Source organism: Macrobrachium nipponense, chromosome 20 (genome assembly GCF_015104395.2).
Source record: "Macrobrachium nipponense isolate FS-2020 chromosome 20, ASM1510439v2, whole genome shotgun sequence".
Classification (NCBI taxonomy): Eukaryota; Metazoa; Arthropoda; class Malacostraca; order Decapoda; family Palaemonidae; genus Macrobrachium; species Macrobrachium nipponense.
In genome coordinates, this window is record NC_061089.1 from 29,666,788 (window position 1) to 29,684,398 (window position 17,611).

A 17,611-nucleotide genomic window follows, 5' to 3' on the forward strand; every position below is an offset into this window, starting at 1 on the left:
CATGAAGCTCGTAGCTGAAGTATATCCAGTGCCTTATTTTGCTGTGTCAAGTTCTTGAGAGGAGTGTAGCTGTGGGATTCTGAGATGCCCACTTATCTAACATCTCCCATCAACACAATGACCAGTTGTCTCACCTACTATGTCATCACTCTCAAAGCAATGATCAATAATCATTTCAATGTTTTCTATGCAGTCAACTCTTCAAGCTCCTTGATTCGATGCATGCCCACAAAGCACCTCACAATTTACAGAAGCTTGCTCACTGTCCCCCTCAATATTGTTTTTGACAAGAGGAGCAGTCACAAAGTATGCCCCACTTTGGCCATGTGCATAATGTACCGTGTGAAAGTCCACCACTTATCAAACAACATAGGGCAACCCCAAAGCCACAAGAGTGGTGCCAGGCACAACACCATCCTTTGTTTGAAGGTACTACTGAATGCCAATGCTTTAAATGTCATGAAACATCATACTGTTACAGCACCAACACAGCAAGAAATTTTTTCCAGCTAGTTCCAGATATTTAGATCAAGTCCAAACCCCTCTAATAATAAACCATTTACAATCATAATTGCAGAACTGGATGAAGAGGCATTCCATCCTATTCCTTTGTCATTGTAAGCATTTTGTTACACAACAGGAAATATGACTTGAACATGAGGGCATTTTAAGATATTGAGTCCCAGCACAAATGTCCATGACCATGCATTGTATCAGTTGAGACTACAACCAAGTAGTATTTGCATGTAAAATTTCTGACATGGAAGCTAGTGAAGTTGCAGAGTCTGATTGGAAAAATGATGAAAATGACCTAAGAAAATGATAAATCACATGGCTCAGGGGTTTGGATGATGATACTTATCCTACATTTCAGAGAGGTCAATGAAGTGATGCTATAAGTGATAAAAGCATGCAAAATGAAGGATATACATTTAGCAATAATGGGAAGAAGGCCATTTTGCCTATGTGATATGTACTACTTGAGTTTATGTTTGCTAGGTGGTGCTGGTGATGTTTGGATGAGTGGAACATTGGCAAGAGAATCAGGAGATAATGGTTGGTCTGATGATAGCAATTTTACAGCCAATAAGTATGTGTTTACTGGGATAAAAAGAGCGACACATAACTAGATTGAGTGATAACTGAAGAATTAAGCTATTTTAGGATTTTTAGATATGATGAAATAGCACACGATATAGCTTTTTGAATTACCTGTATATGGAGAGCATGCTGTTGAGTGACCTGAAGGCTCAGGTAAAATGAAAGCATGGAAGGATGTGAGTCTAAAAAAATGATAAGTGCTCCTTGTAGTTACAGTATTAATGCCTAATGTCCCATAACATCATTTAGGGATTATTTTTCAACTATCCATTTATAGAGTCTACATTATAAGGCCAATAATTGGAGACCCCCATTTCAAAGATAGACAATTGAAAATGGGGAAGTTTATGATGATGATGATGATCATGATGATGATACAGAAAAGTTTTTGAAGATATTTCCAACTGTTTCAAAAGCTTGTGATAGATGAGAGCTTCACTTTGTTCAATGGTAAAATTCTTAGGTCTTTGAGGCATTGTTTTGGTATAAAAAATAAGTTACCTGTGATTGCAGACTGGCAGTGTCATGGACATTGTGTATATATGGACAGTTGTTGATATACCTGTTAATGGTCCCCTAGACCACCCAGGAGCAGGGTTGAAGATACTTTTGGCTCATCTGGTCAAAGTTCATATTCTGTACACTGACAATTTTCACTCCAGTCAGACCTAAGTAAATTTCTTCACCAAAATAACACCTAAATTGTTGGGACCATTCATGAAAATAGAATGGTGATGTCCACCTTTGCCATAAGTGGAAGGACAGAAAAGAATTTAATTTGTTGACATTACATATTGGTCAGTTAGCCCCAAAATAACACTCAGACAGGGGATCCAATCAAAAAGCCCAATATTATTACTGACTATGCGAAAAAAAAGAGGCTTGTACATAAGTCACATTTGCAGTTTGGAACCATTCAGAGCATATTACCATTATTAATAGGGCTTAGTTTTTCCAGACCTCTGAGTCCCAAATAGACTCTTCTTGGGCTGGTTCTTTCAGAGCATAAGAACAATACTAAAGCTGTAGTACAAAAATCGATTTCTCCCCAACAGGTTTCCACTGAATGCTTATGTAATGGTACAGTGGACCCCTGTATTCACATTCTCGCCATTCGCGGACTCCTGTATTCACGGATTTCTTTATGCACCATATCTACCCAATATTCGCAGGAAATTTGCATATTAGGAGAATTTTTCATCAATTTCATCATAAAATGCATTTTTTGTGATAAAACTATTAAAAAAACATTTTTAGTATGTTTTTCTTGAGTTTTAACGAACAAAATTGGCACTTATAAGCATTTTAAAGGGGTTTCAACTATTCTCAGATTCTAGCTATTCATGGGGGGTCTGGTATGCATCCTCTTCAAAAATGGGGGGAACACTGTATAAGTACAAAAATGCATAGTCCATCTTTGGACAGTTAGATCGCTCTCACATAAGGACAGTTATGGTAAGTCTATCTCCAGTAGGTCTAGATCTTTGTTTTATGGTAGGTCTAGATCTTGTGTTTGACCCAGTTGTCCCACAGTTATTCTAGCAATTCATCGAAGCCAGATAACTGACTGTGATCTGTAGTGAGTGCTGTTGTTGTGCCTCCAGCTGTTGCTTGGAGCCCTGAGTCTGTAGTCAGCCTTTGATCACTGATGGTCTATGCCCAGGTTTTTGTGGCTTGTATTGGACTACCTTTCAAGCTTAGGCTAAGCATGCCAGATATTCACATTCTTTTGTTAATCTGTCAGTTTCCACATTCATAAATGCCATGCAAAGCATTATCAAATTCACATGCGGTATCAACAAGTCCCCATGGCTGGTAGCAAGTCTACACGGGCATCAGCAAGTCTGCATTATTGTCAGCAATTCCACGAGGCATTACTGAGTCCGCACAGATGTTAGTGAGTCTGCACTGACAACAGTGAGTCTGCATTGGCATCAGCAATTCAGCATGGGTGTCAGTGAATCCACAAGGGCATTAGTGAGTCTGCACGAGGCATCTGCAAGCAATGCATCAGTGAGTACATGAGACATCAAGTCCACGCAAGGTGTCAGTGGGTCCACACACTGAAAGAACTTTTGACTTTCAGGTTTCTGCCATATGGATTATGAGAACTTTAGCACCTGGTTTTGTGAGACCTGAGAATATGTATAAAAGTTGGCAAACATCATCGAAGTTATACCCTTTAGTGAATCATGCTATACACTGTTACCTGTGTTTGAAAGAGTTTGGATGGATGTCTTCCTCCTTGGGCCATGGATCCTTTGATAAGCCCTAGGGGTTTTTGCTTCCTTGGCAAGGCATTTTTTGAATCTGAAAGGTGAACTAGCTCATGTCACTGGCAACATTAAGTTCACATGGAGAATAGCTATGCTCTCGCTAGTTCCTTCAGTCTCCCTCCTTAACAGACATTCACTGGTTTCAGTTCATTCTTCTGGGAAGTAACAGACAACAGACTATCTGTTTCTACAGCTGTAGAGACAAAAATATACCAAAATAGTACTTTTCTCCACCATTCCCAGGCCACTAAAAGGAAGTGTCCTTCATTTCCTCTTACTATAAATGCACTTTGGGCAATTCCACCCCTTTTCCCTGATCTCCCTTTCCGGGCTCAGAAAAGATGAGTCCTTTTGGCAGCAAGGTTCCAGATTTCATTCTATCCAAGGTGGATGTACAATTCCTCCACTAATATCAAGAATCCTAAGTCTGATTAGCTCTTCAAGCCCTTGTGTGCCTGTGGGTACAGGTTGGGCAACTTCACCCAGATGTGTTAACACTTAGTTGTAGATGCCCTGGTTCATGAAGTTCTTTTGAAGGTTATTGCATTCTTTTCAGGGATTCACCACCTCTTCAGCCAGCTCTTAGTCTTTCAGCCATACAGAGCAGCCTAAAGAAGAGACAGGTGTTGAGTTAGAGACTAAGCATTAGAGGAAGCACCAGCTATTTTGCTGGGCTTTTTACAACAGGCTACTCCTAGTGCCAGGCAATGGGAGGTCAGAGGACACCTCCTAGACATACAGGTTCAACCTCTGTGTCCATCTGTTCCCTTTTTCCATGTAGTCAACCTCCATGGTTCTTAGCTGCCATGGAGAAAGGTATATGGATGTTTACAGTGGACATGAAAGATGCCTAACTTTTGCACTCACCAGCTTTCAAGGTAATTCCTACACTTTGTCTTTGGGGAAAGACAAATCAATGTCAAGCTTTGTTTCAGGATGAGTTCCATGCCCCAAGTTTTCACCAGGGTGCTATCCGCTTTGTGACTGTTTCACTTATTGGGAGTAAAGATACTTCTGTACATGAACTACTGGATTATCTTTGTGAAGTCTAGGGGGATGGCCTGAGGGTAAGGGAACCTGTGCTGAACTTGGCAAAAGCCCTAGGCTTACTAATAAATATTGCAAGTCTTTTCTGGAAATACAAAAAGAGTGACCTACCTGGGCGTGGTGACTGATTCTCTTCTGTTTAAGGTTTCCTGACTCAAGCTAGCATGTCTTCTCTAGAGAAGTTAGTTCCCAGTGTTTGTCATTGGATGATACCTCTTCAGTTGCACTTGACAGGCACAGGCACAGAAAAAGACTTAGCCAGACCATGAGTTGGAGCCATGGAGCCCAGAACTGGTCTTTTCCCTTCATTGGTGGAAGGCCATACCACTGCTTCTGGCAGTTATGTCCCTATAGTCCCTGAACCCAGAATTCAGTTGCTTTGAACGAGGATGAGGGTGTACTTATCAGGAACCAGGAGTTTTCACAACACCTGCAAGTTGTTGGCCATCCAAAAGGGATTTAAGTAATTTCTGTCTTCTTAGATGCCTCCTCTGGCTCATATAAGAAGGCAGGGGGATGAATTCGGGAACCTTGGTAGCCATCACCAGGACTTTAGCCTCTGGATGGTGGAAAGGAATATTGTCCATATGAGCCAGTTGGTTCCTGGTTGATTGTATGTTTGGTGGGTACGTTAAGTCGCCAAGGACAGGAATTCTCCCACTATTGATCTTTAACCCTGTATTTGCAAGCGATTTGGAGAATGTTTGGCTGACCCCTCGATTTCTTAGTACTACTAAAATTAATCTTTGTCTCCTGCTGTGTCTACCCAGTTCCGATCCTCAACAAGCCTGAGGATTAGATGTTATGGTTCATGACTGGACAAGCCTATTTATGTATGTCTTCCCTATGTTTCCATTCTTGAATGGGGTACTCTATGGTTGAGGACTACCAGGAACACCACCATGTTTTCTAATCACTCTTTGGTGGCTGAGGAGGCAGTAGAGTTCCTAGGCAATTACCTCCATAGACAAATCTGCTTCGTCAGACAGGGGACAGGGAAGCTTCAATGAAATATCGAAAGGCTTCATCTAGCTGCATGGAAACGGACATCTAGCTCCTCAGCTCCAGATACTTTTATATGTCATCTAGGGACTCTTTCCTAATGACATCAGGATATTTAATTTATTTCTTGTCCAGTATTGAGGGAGCTTTATAGATTATGGTGTAAGTTCAGGGGCATTTCCTGTCTTTGCACCAATATCAAAAATATAATACAGTGGCTGCACTTCTTGAGAGATACCACAGGTTTGTCTCTTTCCTCCACCAAGGCTGCAAATCCGGCTTATGTATTACGTACTGCATACTGGATTGGGTATTTCAAAGAGATTGACTTAGGCAAAACTGTTCACTCTTTTCAGCTGGACTGCTGAAGGTTTGGTAAAGCTGCTTTTATGGAACCTAGTCATGGCTTACGACACCTTAGAGGCCCTCCTTTTGAACCCATGAAAGAGGCTTCTCTTAAAGCATTTCTAAGAACATTATTTCTGGTAGCCAAGACTTCGGCCGAAAGAATAAGCAAGTTACAAGTGGTACACTGTAATCGTTAGTACAGTGTTCATAAATAGGAAGGGCATCCGGCTGTAAAAATCTGTGCCAAAACCTAAAAATGGAATAAGCCAAAATATGGAAAGAGGTAATGATAGGCGTACTTCGTAAACAACGCACAGAGACATCGCCCTAACTCTGTGATAAGGCGAGGGCTACTGCATCAGGAGCAGGTGCAGCTAAAGAAGCGAGCTCACACTGGGTTTAGATTATGTCAGCTTAATATTGGGTCCATGACTGGGAGAGGTAGAGAATTGGCTGACTTAATGAGAGAAAAGAAAGTAGATGTTATGTGTGTGCAAGAAACGCGATGGAAAGGAAATAAAGCTAAGGAGTTAGGTGATGGATATAAGCTATACTTTAGTGGAGCAAATAAACAAGGTAGAAATGGAGTTGGCATAGTACTGTCCAGTGAACTGAAGAATACAGTGATAGAAAGAATGATCGTATCATCAGATTGAAGATATGTTATGGAGGAGAGATTCTGAATATTATAAGTGAATATGCACCACAAGTTGGTTGCACAGAGGAAGAGAAGGGAAATTTCTGGAGAGACATAGATGGAATAATGCAAGAACTGGAAGAACATGAGAGGGTGATAGTGGGGGCAGATTTGAATGGCCATGTCGGAAGTGAAAATGAGGTGATTGGTCGGGTGCATGAGGGCCATGGAATTGGGGAGAGAAGCCCAGGAGATAGTGTAGTGGACTTTGCTGTGTCATTCGACATGGCAATAGTAAACACACTCTTTAAGAAGAAAACGGAACACCTAATAACATATAAGAGTGGGGGAAGATGCTCCCAGATAGACTACTTCCTGTATAAAAGGATAAAACTGGCGGAGGTCAAGAACTGCAAAGTTATTCCAGGCAACCATGTAGCCCCCCCAACACAGACTGCTATGTATGGACTTGAAGTTAAAAAGGGAAAGAAAAACCAAAGCTAAAGGGATAAGGAAAATTAAATGGTACAAATTAGAGAAGGAAGGGGATAAAAAGAAAGAGTTAAAGAGGAGGGTTTTGGAGGATATTGATATAGGGATTGAAGACGTTCAAGAATGCTGGGCACGAAATGCAACAGTAATAAGAAGGCATGGAAAGGAGCTGTTGGAGAGACAGCTGGTACCATATGGGAAGAAAAGGAGAGTTGGTGGTGGGATGAAGACATTGAGAAAGTAGTAAAAGATAAGAAGGAGGCAAAGAAAAGATGGGAAGAGTCACAGTCAGTGGAAGACAGAGATAGGTTCAGAGAGAAAAACAAGGTGGTGAAAAAGGGGTAGCCCAAGCTAAAGCAAAGTCATCTGATGATGTGTATAATGAGCTGGGGACAAAGGAAGGATTAAAGAAGATGATCAAGCTATCAGAGGTTAGAAATAAGAGCACCAAAGATATTACACCTATCAAACAAATAAAAGATCAAGATGGTGTAGTACTTAGAAAGGAGGAAGACATTGTGAAGAGATGGAAAGAATATTTTGAACAGTTGTTAAATGAAGAAAATAATAGACTAATAAGAGATGATGGACAAGTAAACATTGGCATGGTAATGAGGTTTTCTAGGCAGGAGCTACTAAATGCACTGAAGAAGATGAACAATGGGAAGGCAACTGGACCAGACATGATTCCTGTGGAGGCATGGAAAGCATTAGGAGATGAAGGAGTGGACATACTGTACAATCTTATGATAAAGATCATTGAACAGGAAAAGATACCAAATGAGTGGCGTGGGAGTATATTGATCCTAATTTTTAAAGGGAAAGGCGATGTCCAAGAGTGTGGTAATTATAGGGGCATTAAATTGATGTCCCACACTTTGAAGATACTGGAAAGGATGATAGAAGCTAGACTGAGAGAAGTACAAATAGGTAAAGAGCAGATGGGATTTATGAAGGGAAGGGGAACAACAGGTGGTATATTTTGTCTGAGACAACTAATGGAAAAATTCAGGGAAAAGCAAAGGGACCTACATATGGTATTCATTGACCTTGAAAAGGCTTATGACCGAGTCCCGAGACAAGAGGTATGGAGGAGTCTGAGGGAGAAGATGGTGCCGGAGAAGTATGTGCAACTGATACAAGATGTACCGGAATGTATTTACCAGAGTGAGGAGCAGTGTTGCGGAGAAAGAGGGTTTTGAGGTGAGAGTAGGATTACACCAGGGGTCGGCTCTGAGCCCATTTATGCGGATGATATTGTTCTGTGCGCAGACAGCAGGAAAGATCTCGAAATGAAATTGGAAAGATGGAGACAAGTACTGGACGACAGAGGAATGAGAATAAGTAGATCTAAGACAGAATATATGTGTACCACCACTGAGGGGGATGATAGAGAAAGTATTCAGCTTGGTGGAGAACAAATAAAGAGAGATGATAAGTTTAAGTATTTGGGATCTTTTGTTAATGCTGGAAGAAGTATGGAAGAAGAAGTAAAACATCGGGTACAGGCAGGCTGGAACAACTGGAGAGCGGCCTCTGGAGTTCTTTGTGTCAAAAGAATCCCGCTGAGGTTAAAAGGAAAATTTCACAAGATGGTGGTAAGAACAGCAATGCTGTATGGTACAGAAACAGTAGTATGAGAAAAACAGAGGAGAAGAGGATGGATGTGGCCGAAATGAGAATGCTTAGGTGGATGTCTCGGGTGACAAGAGAGGATAGGATCAGAAATGACCACATAAGGGGGTTGACTAAGGTGGTGGAAGTATCAAAGAAAGTGTAGGAGGGGAGGCTGAGATGGTATGGACACTTGTTGAGGAGAGATGAGGACCACGTTGGGAGACATACTATGGGGGTGGAGGTTCAAGGAAGAAGAAGAAGAGGGAGACCAAGAAAGAGATGGAAGGACTGTGTGAGAGGAGACTTACATGAGAAGGGAATTGATGAGGCAGAAGCGCAGGACAAAAATAGATGGAAACGGCTCATCCGAAACGGCAACCCCATATAAAAATGAGAACCAGCTGGGAAGAAGAATATCATGCTAAGAATGATGTCAAAACCAAAGCTCTTCCAAGAGTTTTCTCTATCCCCACTTTAGACACTCTGTCACCTGAGGAAGAAGAGACTCTTTGATGCCCTGTTAGGGCTATAGGGATTTATATATCCCATCTTAACCATTGAGGAAACATTATAGGAACCTAATTGCAAAGTCAAGAATCCTTAGGTTTCTAGTTCTCAGAATGCCATGGCTTTCTTTATAAATCCTTAATCCTGAAAGCACACCATGCATTGTCTCCAAAAGATTGTCAGAACACCTCCCTCTAGACTGTAAAGTCTTGGCGGCAAAGTGGAGGTGCAATTGTGTTTACTTCTAACTAGTACTTGAATGCCTTCTAGATCTAGTAAGAAGACTGCCATAAACTAGCATCTATAATTTCTGCAGGGGAGAATTCTCCTATCTTTCCCCTATGTGTTCCAAACAGGTATACATATATGTTTTCACTATCAAGCCCCATCCTGGCTAAGTAAGGAACCTTATGTATCCAAGTTAGTACATGGTGAAACCATACTCCTTAGCTGTATTTGCTTTGTTTCTCGTAGGTAGGAGCAAACAAAGTTCATTCGAGTAAATAATGTTGAGCTTATGTTGCAAAGCTATTGATCCTTATTGGAGAAAGCTACCTTGAGCTGATTAAGAACCACCTTTGCAGGCAAAATTGGTGGTGTTGTTTTGGTTGTGAGGTACCACAGCAACTCAGAAAGGTAGGGTGTAACTCTTTAGGGACCATGTTTAGTTGTGGTTTTAGCTCCCACCAGCTCGGCAGGCCTGGGGTACCAAGGCTAAATTCACCATTCTATGTTGCACAATCTCAACCAATGGCTATGTTCAGGTCCATGTCCCACCTCCTTGCAGAAGTGGACCTCACCTAAAAAAGATCATCATCTGAAGAAGCAAAAAGGGTATTTCTAATATTTGATAATTTGGTTATAAGGGAATCTCTTAACCTTCTCCAGCACTCAATGTTGGAGTCAGCAAATGATAGAAGGTAAGGGTCACCTGAAAAATAATTATTTTTTTCCTCACAGATGGATAGAAGTATCTGATCTTCATATAATTTCCCTTAGATGTGACACTCAGATGGGTTGACTTTTGTGATTCACAGCCTCTATGTATTATCTTCCTTCTTAATGGAACCTTTAGATTTGCAGTTACTAACTTCATAGCTCAGAAATTCTCAGGGTTTCTACCTAAGTTCCAGAAGCTCTCTGCTGTATCATTCATCCCATCTAATAATTTGGGGATTTTTAAAGGTTCTGTCCTTCCAACTTGATAATTCATATTTCTAGAAAACCTAATAGTTTTTCTATAAAAAGCCACTAATTTTGACGAAAGCTCATGACTCCCATCCCAATAGATTTCTCACTCCTAATAGGCAGTCCCCAGTTATCAGCGGACTCTGTTAATGGCGGTCCGCTTTCATGACACTTGCCTAGCACCATAAAATCAGTGATTTATGGCACCATAACGGGCCAAGTTTTGGTTATCAACACCATAAGGTGCCGATAATAGCTATGACGCCATAACATTCCTAACAGAGGAACTTTTAACCGCATTTAAGAAGGACATGAATGTAGGCTAATTATAGGGACTGAGTTTGCTGAAAAAATCTTGTATCTATAACATTGCATTTTCTAACTTACAAAACCATAAGAACTAACTGTAGTAATACACTTAAAGAATTAAAAAAAAACATTCAAGCTACTGACCACCAGCAAATGAGCCAAGAGTGAACCTATAAGCCTGCTCTAATATCTGGATAAACACAGATCGCTGCTCAGGACTATGGACGGCTTTGATATCAGTTAGTTTGCGTGTGATCACTTTCATATACTGCTCTGGTGTTAAGGCCTCCAGGTCACTGTACACTATTTTCCTGAAGAATAAAAAAAATTACTCGTTGACAAATAAAACAGTTTCCAAATGGCATTCCTAAAAATGTACAAAAATACTTAAACAATATAAGTATGGGTTAAGTTCTTAAGGTAATCTTTTGTTACACCTTTGAAATACATGCTTTCGTTTATATGGAACAGGAAGAGTTTTGCAGAAAATTTTATGGCATATAGTTAAAGTACCAATAAGTAGAGACAATAATAAAATGAAATTGGACAATGGCAACGGAAAAACTTTTCATCAACTTACAACCCCTTCTAATCACAAGCAAATTGTATATTTTGTCCCTCATTAATTTATCAATGTCTGGCTTTCTTACACTCCAGTAAATAAAGCATAACTCTGCTAAACAAATTAAATGACCAACTACCCCAATAAAGCATTTCATATTAATTTTACTTTTCCTTTGTGTTAGTTTACTTCAGTTTCTGAAATTTATCTCATACTCAATTCTTGGATTTTCACATTTACTCATGCAGTACTTACAGTAACACACACACAAATATATATATATATATATATATATATATATATATATATATATATATATATATATATATATATATATATATATATATATATAATATATATATATATAATATATAATATATAATATATTATATATATATATATATATATATATATATATATATATATATATATAGTATATTGGTACACAATCCTTTATCTTAAATTCTAAAAACCAAAAACATTTTGTTGAGAGCAGAGCATCAATTCATAAGGTTGGTGGTTTGGTATACTAAAGGCTGATATGAGTCATGTCGGTGTGTGCTGCTACTCATATTAATTTTCTTATAAAATCCAAAGAACTGACCTTTAAAAATCCAAAGATATTAAAATAATTGTACATCTGCCAAGACTTAGAGTCCTAAATAATCTCTCAGGAAAAGATGCTGCTAATTTGAGTCTTTTCTCTAAGGTATTAGCACATATGCACACACTGTGTTTATAATGTTTTAAAATGTGTAGTACAGGTAAAACATCTTTGGAAGACAAAAAACAAACATATAAATTTTTTTTATTGTCAGTTGTATGGACTATAGTGTGTGTAACCAGCAGTAAACAGAAATGGATTATCATTCCTTGAGAGATTAGAGATATGAAATCTCTCTCTCTCTCTCTCTCTCTCTCTCTCTCTCTCTCTCTCTCTCTCTCTCTCTCTCTCTGGAAAAAAACATTGTAATTTGAGGTTTTAAACCAATAGGCATTAGCACATATTCACACAGTGTGTGTATATTCATAACATTTCTAAAAATGTAGTACAGGTAATACTTCTTTGGAAGACAACAACAACAAAATTTGTTGTTGTCAGTTGCATGGACTATAAAGGTTGTGACCAGCAGGTATAGAGAAATGGATTAACATTCCTCAAGAGATAAAAGAGATGAATTTTGTTTTGAAGGTATGTCAACCCAGTTAAAAATATCTTCTCAAGTAAAAAAAAAATTTGTTCCTGAAGAATCTCTGAACTAACAATTTGCACTCACAGCAATGAGAAGGAATTCATTCTATTCTTCATGCAATCAGTAAAATACATACACTATTAAAAACTACATGCTGTATTCAAAACACATGCATTTACGTCATCGTCAGCTTCACATGAGCAAAATGTTCTTTCTCAGACAGAATACAGCTAAAAAATCATTGGCTGGTTGGTTGCCATGGTGATCTGTTAGCCAATGACAGCTCTCTAATTCTGTTCTATTTATTTACAAACATATTTTGATCACAAATTATGCGTACAGCACTACGTTTGAGCATTACCGTGATGGTGATTATTAACTGAGGATTGAAAAAATTACTCAATAATTTACTTTAATGATTTCTTCATGGAAACAAGAATTTACCAATAATCTTAACTTTAAAATAGTGGTACGAAAAATCCCACAGTCTGCCATAGTGATGTGTCATCACTTGCAAATCATGTTTCCAGACCGCAAACTGGTGATGATGTTAGTAACAATAAAGAACAACCCTCCCCAATTTTGATAGGATTAAATGTATTTTATAGTCTTACTTCGGTTAAAATTCCGAAGTTGAATATTTTTGCATTTTATACAATGTTTTTATTGAAAACAAAATGTGCAATGAACTGTTTTATTATTGATGATCTTAATTAGCTAAGAATCATTTAACAGTAGTACATTAGTATATAAATAATAATAAACTATAATGAATACATAATTAAAATGAAAAAATATGAAAAAAGGAAAAAAAAAAGATTTTTCAGCCGCAGTAATGTCTTATTCTGCTTTTGACCCCACAGTTCTGAAATGCAAAAAATTACAAAAAGCAAGACACATCTGGTCCCAATGACTTTGGAAAAGAACTGTGTACCTGCACTGATACATACATACAATATACATATATACTACAAGCAGTCCCTGGTTATCAGCGGGGGTTCCATTCCGATGAGCTTGATAATAAGTGAAAATAGGCATTAGCTGAAACTCGGTGATTTATGGCGCTTATGATGCTGATAACCGGATTTTGGGACCAATAACCCATTAAAGGGGCCTCTGTTAGGTATGTATTGGCGCCATAATTCTTTTGTCGGCACAAACAACTGGAAGTCGGTGCATTGTGGTGCCGAGAATTGCCAATTTTAAGGGACTAAAACCAGATTGCCATTAAGCAAATCCACCGATAACCAGGGACTGCCTATATGTATATGTATATATAGTATATTATATATATATATATATATATATACAGTAATACTTTGGGTTACGAACCGATTAGTATACGAATTTTTTAAACTTACGAAGTGACGCCCTCATTCTGGAATACGAATTTCGCTTGGAATACGAATGCGCGAATTTCCATCATGGGAGGCCGCCTGATTTGTTTACATCGGATGAGCGTGGGATCTGCGAACGCATTTTTTTCGGCCAAAACTTAACGCCTGCTTTGTTTACATCGGATGAGCGTGGGATCTGCGAATGCATTTTTTCGGCCAAAACTTAACGAGGGTCACGTGACTTCCTCCTACGCATCCCTTGACCCTTTTTAAACCATAACTCTTTCAATATCTCGCTGGCGGTAAGATTGAACGCATCTGTCCGTGATACGCTCTCAAATTTGCTTAGTGATTTGCGCACGTGTTGTGTTTCCGTGATAGTGCTTTATACATTACTATACCCAAATACTAAAGACAATGGCTCCCAAGATGACGAAGGCAAGCAGCAAGAAGGAAAGCATAAGAAAGAAGGAGATGATTACAGTCGAAATGAAGAAGGAAATTATCCAAATGCATGATAAAGGCGAGTGCGTGAAAGACATTGCAGCATTCTTCAAGCGGTCGCAATCAACGATCTGCACTATTTTGAAGAAAAATGAAGAAATTAAAGCCAGTAAAGCATCAAAAGGTGTCACAGTATTGACGAAACAACGGCCTTATATTCTCGACGATGTAGAAAATTTGCTCATAGAAAAATATTTTTTCAAAATTGTGAAAGACAACATAGTGTTTGCGTAAGCGTAAAATTAGTGATCGTAGTGAACGGTGCTCTCTAGAGAAAGAACCAGAAAGTCTTCCAGAAGTGTTCACGGAGGGAGATTTCCGGGCCCCCCCAAGGCCCTAACCCTCTCCTCCTCACCCTTCCCCTCCTCCCAGTCTCCGTCAAGCCAGCAGCCACACTCGCCAAAGGTAAAGTTCAGGTGTTTTTACTGTGTATGCATATTAAATCTAGTGTTTATATTTTAATTTCATTCTTCAATTTTATAATTTTATGTAATTCCTACACGAATTTTCAACCTTAGTGAACAAAAATAAATGGAAAAATATGAATTGAAATGGTTATTCATGGTCGGATGGAACGCATTATTTGCTTTTTATAACATTCTTATGGGAAAATCCATTTGGGTTACGAATTTTTTAGGTTACGAAGCAGGTTCTGGAAACGGATTAAATTCGTAACCCAAGGTTTATTACTGTATATATATCTATAATATATCATATATTATATATATATATATATATATATATATATATATATATATATTATATATATATATATTATATATATATAGTATATATATGTCTCGGCTGATTATTCTCCAAATACTGAATTTGCCTTATATAAAAAACTCTCTCTGGAGCTTTTATTATTTAAGGAAAATCCATTATTTGTTCCTAGGGACATCTGGCAATCCTTCTGCCCTTTTAAGCGACACGGCAACCTATCTAGTATTCTTCTGTGTGGGTGGAGATTAAACATCAAACATCATAATATTGTCATATCTGGTTGTGCACATACATTTTCTGGGTATTTGGCCTCATTTCATGTTTTCTTTTCTTTTTTTTATGCAATGGGCAAAAATAGGTTGCTATCCCAAGAGAACATAGCTCAGATAATCACCTTACATAAGGTTAAAATAACTAATAACAATATTGCAGAAGTTGTGGGCATGACCATATGTACAGTGCAGATATCGATTAAACAAGTTCAAAGAAGGGGGTTCCAAGGAGATACCCATCCACACTCTTCCTGGCCATCATCCATGGAAATAAATGAGACTATAGCAAGGCTCATAAAGAGAGAGGTGGATAGGAATCCTAGGATTACAGCACATATCCTCAAACAGGAAAATAAAGTGTTGGAGAATGTTAGTGAGCACACAATACGATCCATGTTGGTTCCACCCTCAGATTTTGCAAGAGGGCTGCCAGACATTGCCCACTCCTCACCCTGAAGCAAAGGGGGAATAGGTTCTCTTTTTGCAAGAGACAAATTGTAAGGGTGGAGGATAGGTGGAAATATGTCCTCTAGACAGATGAAGCCACATTCACAGTGACAAGCAACAGGGGGGTAAAGTTAATAGGATGGCTTAATCTAAAACAACATGATCCCTCTGACCCCAAGTTCGTACAGCACACAGTCAACTACCCCCAGTATCTAATGGGGTTAGTGTTGTTTTACCTCCTTCTATGGCACCAGAAAACTCATCAGGCTAGCAAAGAATCAAACTGTAACCAAAGACACATACTTTGAACTCCTCATGGACCATATGAAAGATTGTTTTGAGGCCACCAACAATGATTTCTTTCAGCAGGATGGTGCCGCTGCACATATGGCAAAATTAATTAAAAATTATCTTTATTTTTGTGGCATTAGCATATGCATGTACGAGACTGAATAGATTTTTATCCTTCTTGTGGTCAGGTCACCAAGGTGACCTCATCATGATTATGGTATCACGGGTTCATTTTCCACTACAAGACATCATGATTTCTTCACATTTCTTTGAAGTTGGATCTCAAGGCTTTGTAGTGAGAGGCGAAGCATATGAAAAAAAAGAGCAAAGAATTTGAAAATTTAAGATGGCATTGTAGCTATTACAATTACACACAAACACAAACACACACACACACACACATATATATATATATATGTGTGTGGGTGTGTGTGTGTGTATGTATGTATGTATGTATGTATGTATGCATGTATGTATGCATATGTGATGTATATATATATATATATATATATATATATATATATATATATATATATATATATATATATATATATATATATAGTGGCCTTGGTTATAAAGTGGCACTTCCAACTTAACGGCATGCTGGTAACTGGGGACCTGCACTGTTATTGGTGATTTTCCGTTGTCAGCAATTTTCAATCACCGTCACACCATCAGGAAAGGAATCCCCACCAAAACAGGGAACTGCCTGTGTGTATATATATACATATATATATATATATAATATATATATATATATATATATATATATATATATATATATATATTATATATGTATATAGTGTGTGTGTGTGTGTGTGTGTATATATGTATATATGTGTATATGTATGTATATATTGTATGTATGTATGTATATATATATATATATATATATATATATATAATATATATATATATATTATATAATATATATATATATATATATATGTGTGTGTGTGTGTGTGTGTGTTATCGAGTCATTAAAGAATTAAGAAAACTACATATTCAAAAAAGGCAATAACTTAAAAGTACCTAAGAAGAGGCACGGATAATAAGGAAGAAAAAGGAAAAGGGAATGAAATAAGATAATGATTTTTCTTGGAGAATGGATCCCCCAAAAAACCCCTGTCCGTACCAGAGATTAGTGACCGACAGGAGATTAATGGCTGATGAGCGATATCTCCCAGGCATCTTCGAGAAATTGGAACCCAACTCATTAGCGCCTATGATTAATCGGCGTTCCCTCCGTGTGACAGAAGGAAGTGCCAAACTCTTGAGAGCCCCACCCTTTCCAAAGATAGACCTATGGACTTCGATGAATCAAGAAGCAGAGCCAGATAGTGGGTCACCCCAGAAATGTGTTTCAACGAATGACCTATGAGGTTACCAAAGGGATACACCCCCTAAAGCCAAGGCATCAAACAGGAGGCGTATCCAAATTCAGAGTCTACGAATCACTGTAGAAGATATGACAGGAAGGCGGTTTTGTATAAAAGTCTGTAGCCATTCAGACACAAGATGTCTTTTAGAAGATGCCACACCCAGTCAAAATCCAAAAACCCAAAGGCGGTGCTAAGAAGATCTTCTTAGGTACTTTTAAGTTATTGCCTTTTTTGAATATATAGTTTTCTTAATTCTTTAATGACTCAATAAAACCATATCTAAGTATATTATTATATATTAATATATTATATATTATATATAATTACATATATATTTATTTATAATAATTAATATATATTAATTATCGTAATAGTT

The 17,611-nt window shown here is 38.2% G+C and overlaps 1 protein-coding gene across 1 annotated transcript in view; it reads right to left on the reverse strand.

Moving 5' to 3' along the window:
* LOC135224253 (calcium-binding mitochondrial carrier protein Aralar1-like) overlaps positions 1-17,611 on the reverse strand; it is a 273,099-nt gene that overhangs the window by 57,664 nt on the left and 197,824 nt on the right. The window contains 1 exon segment of the mRNA XM_064263106.1: positions 10,669-10,835. Coding sequence (XP_064119176.1) covers positions 10,669-10,835 — 167 coding nt within the window.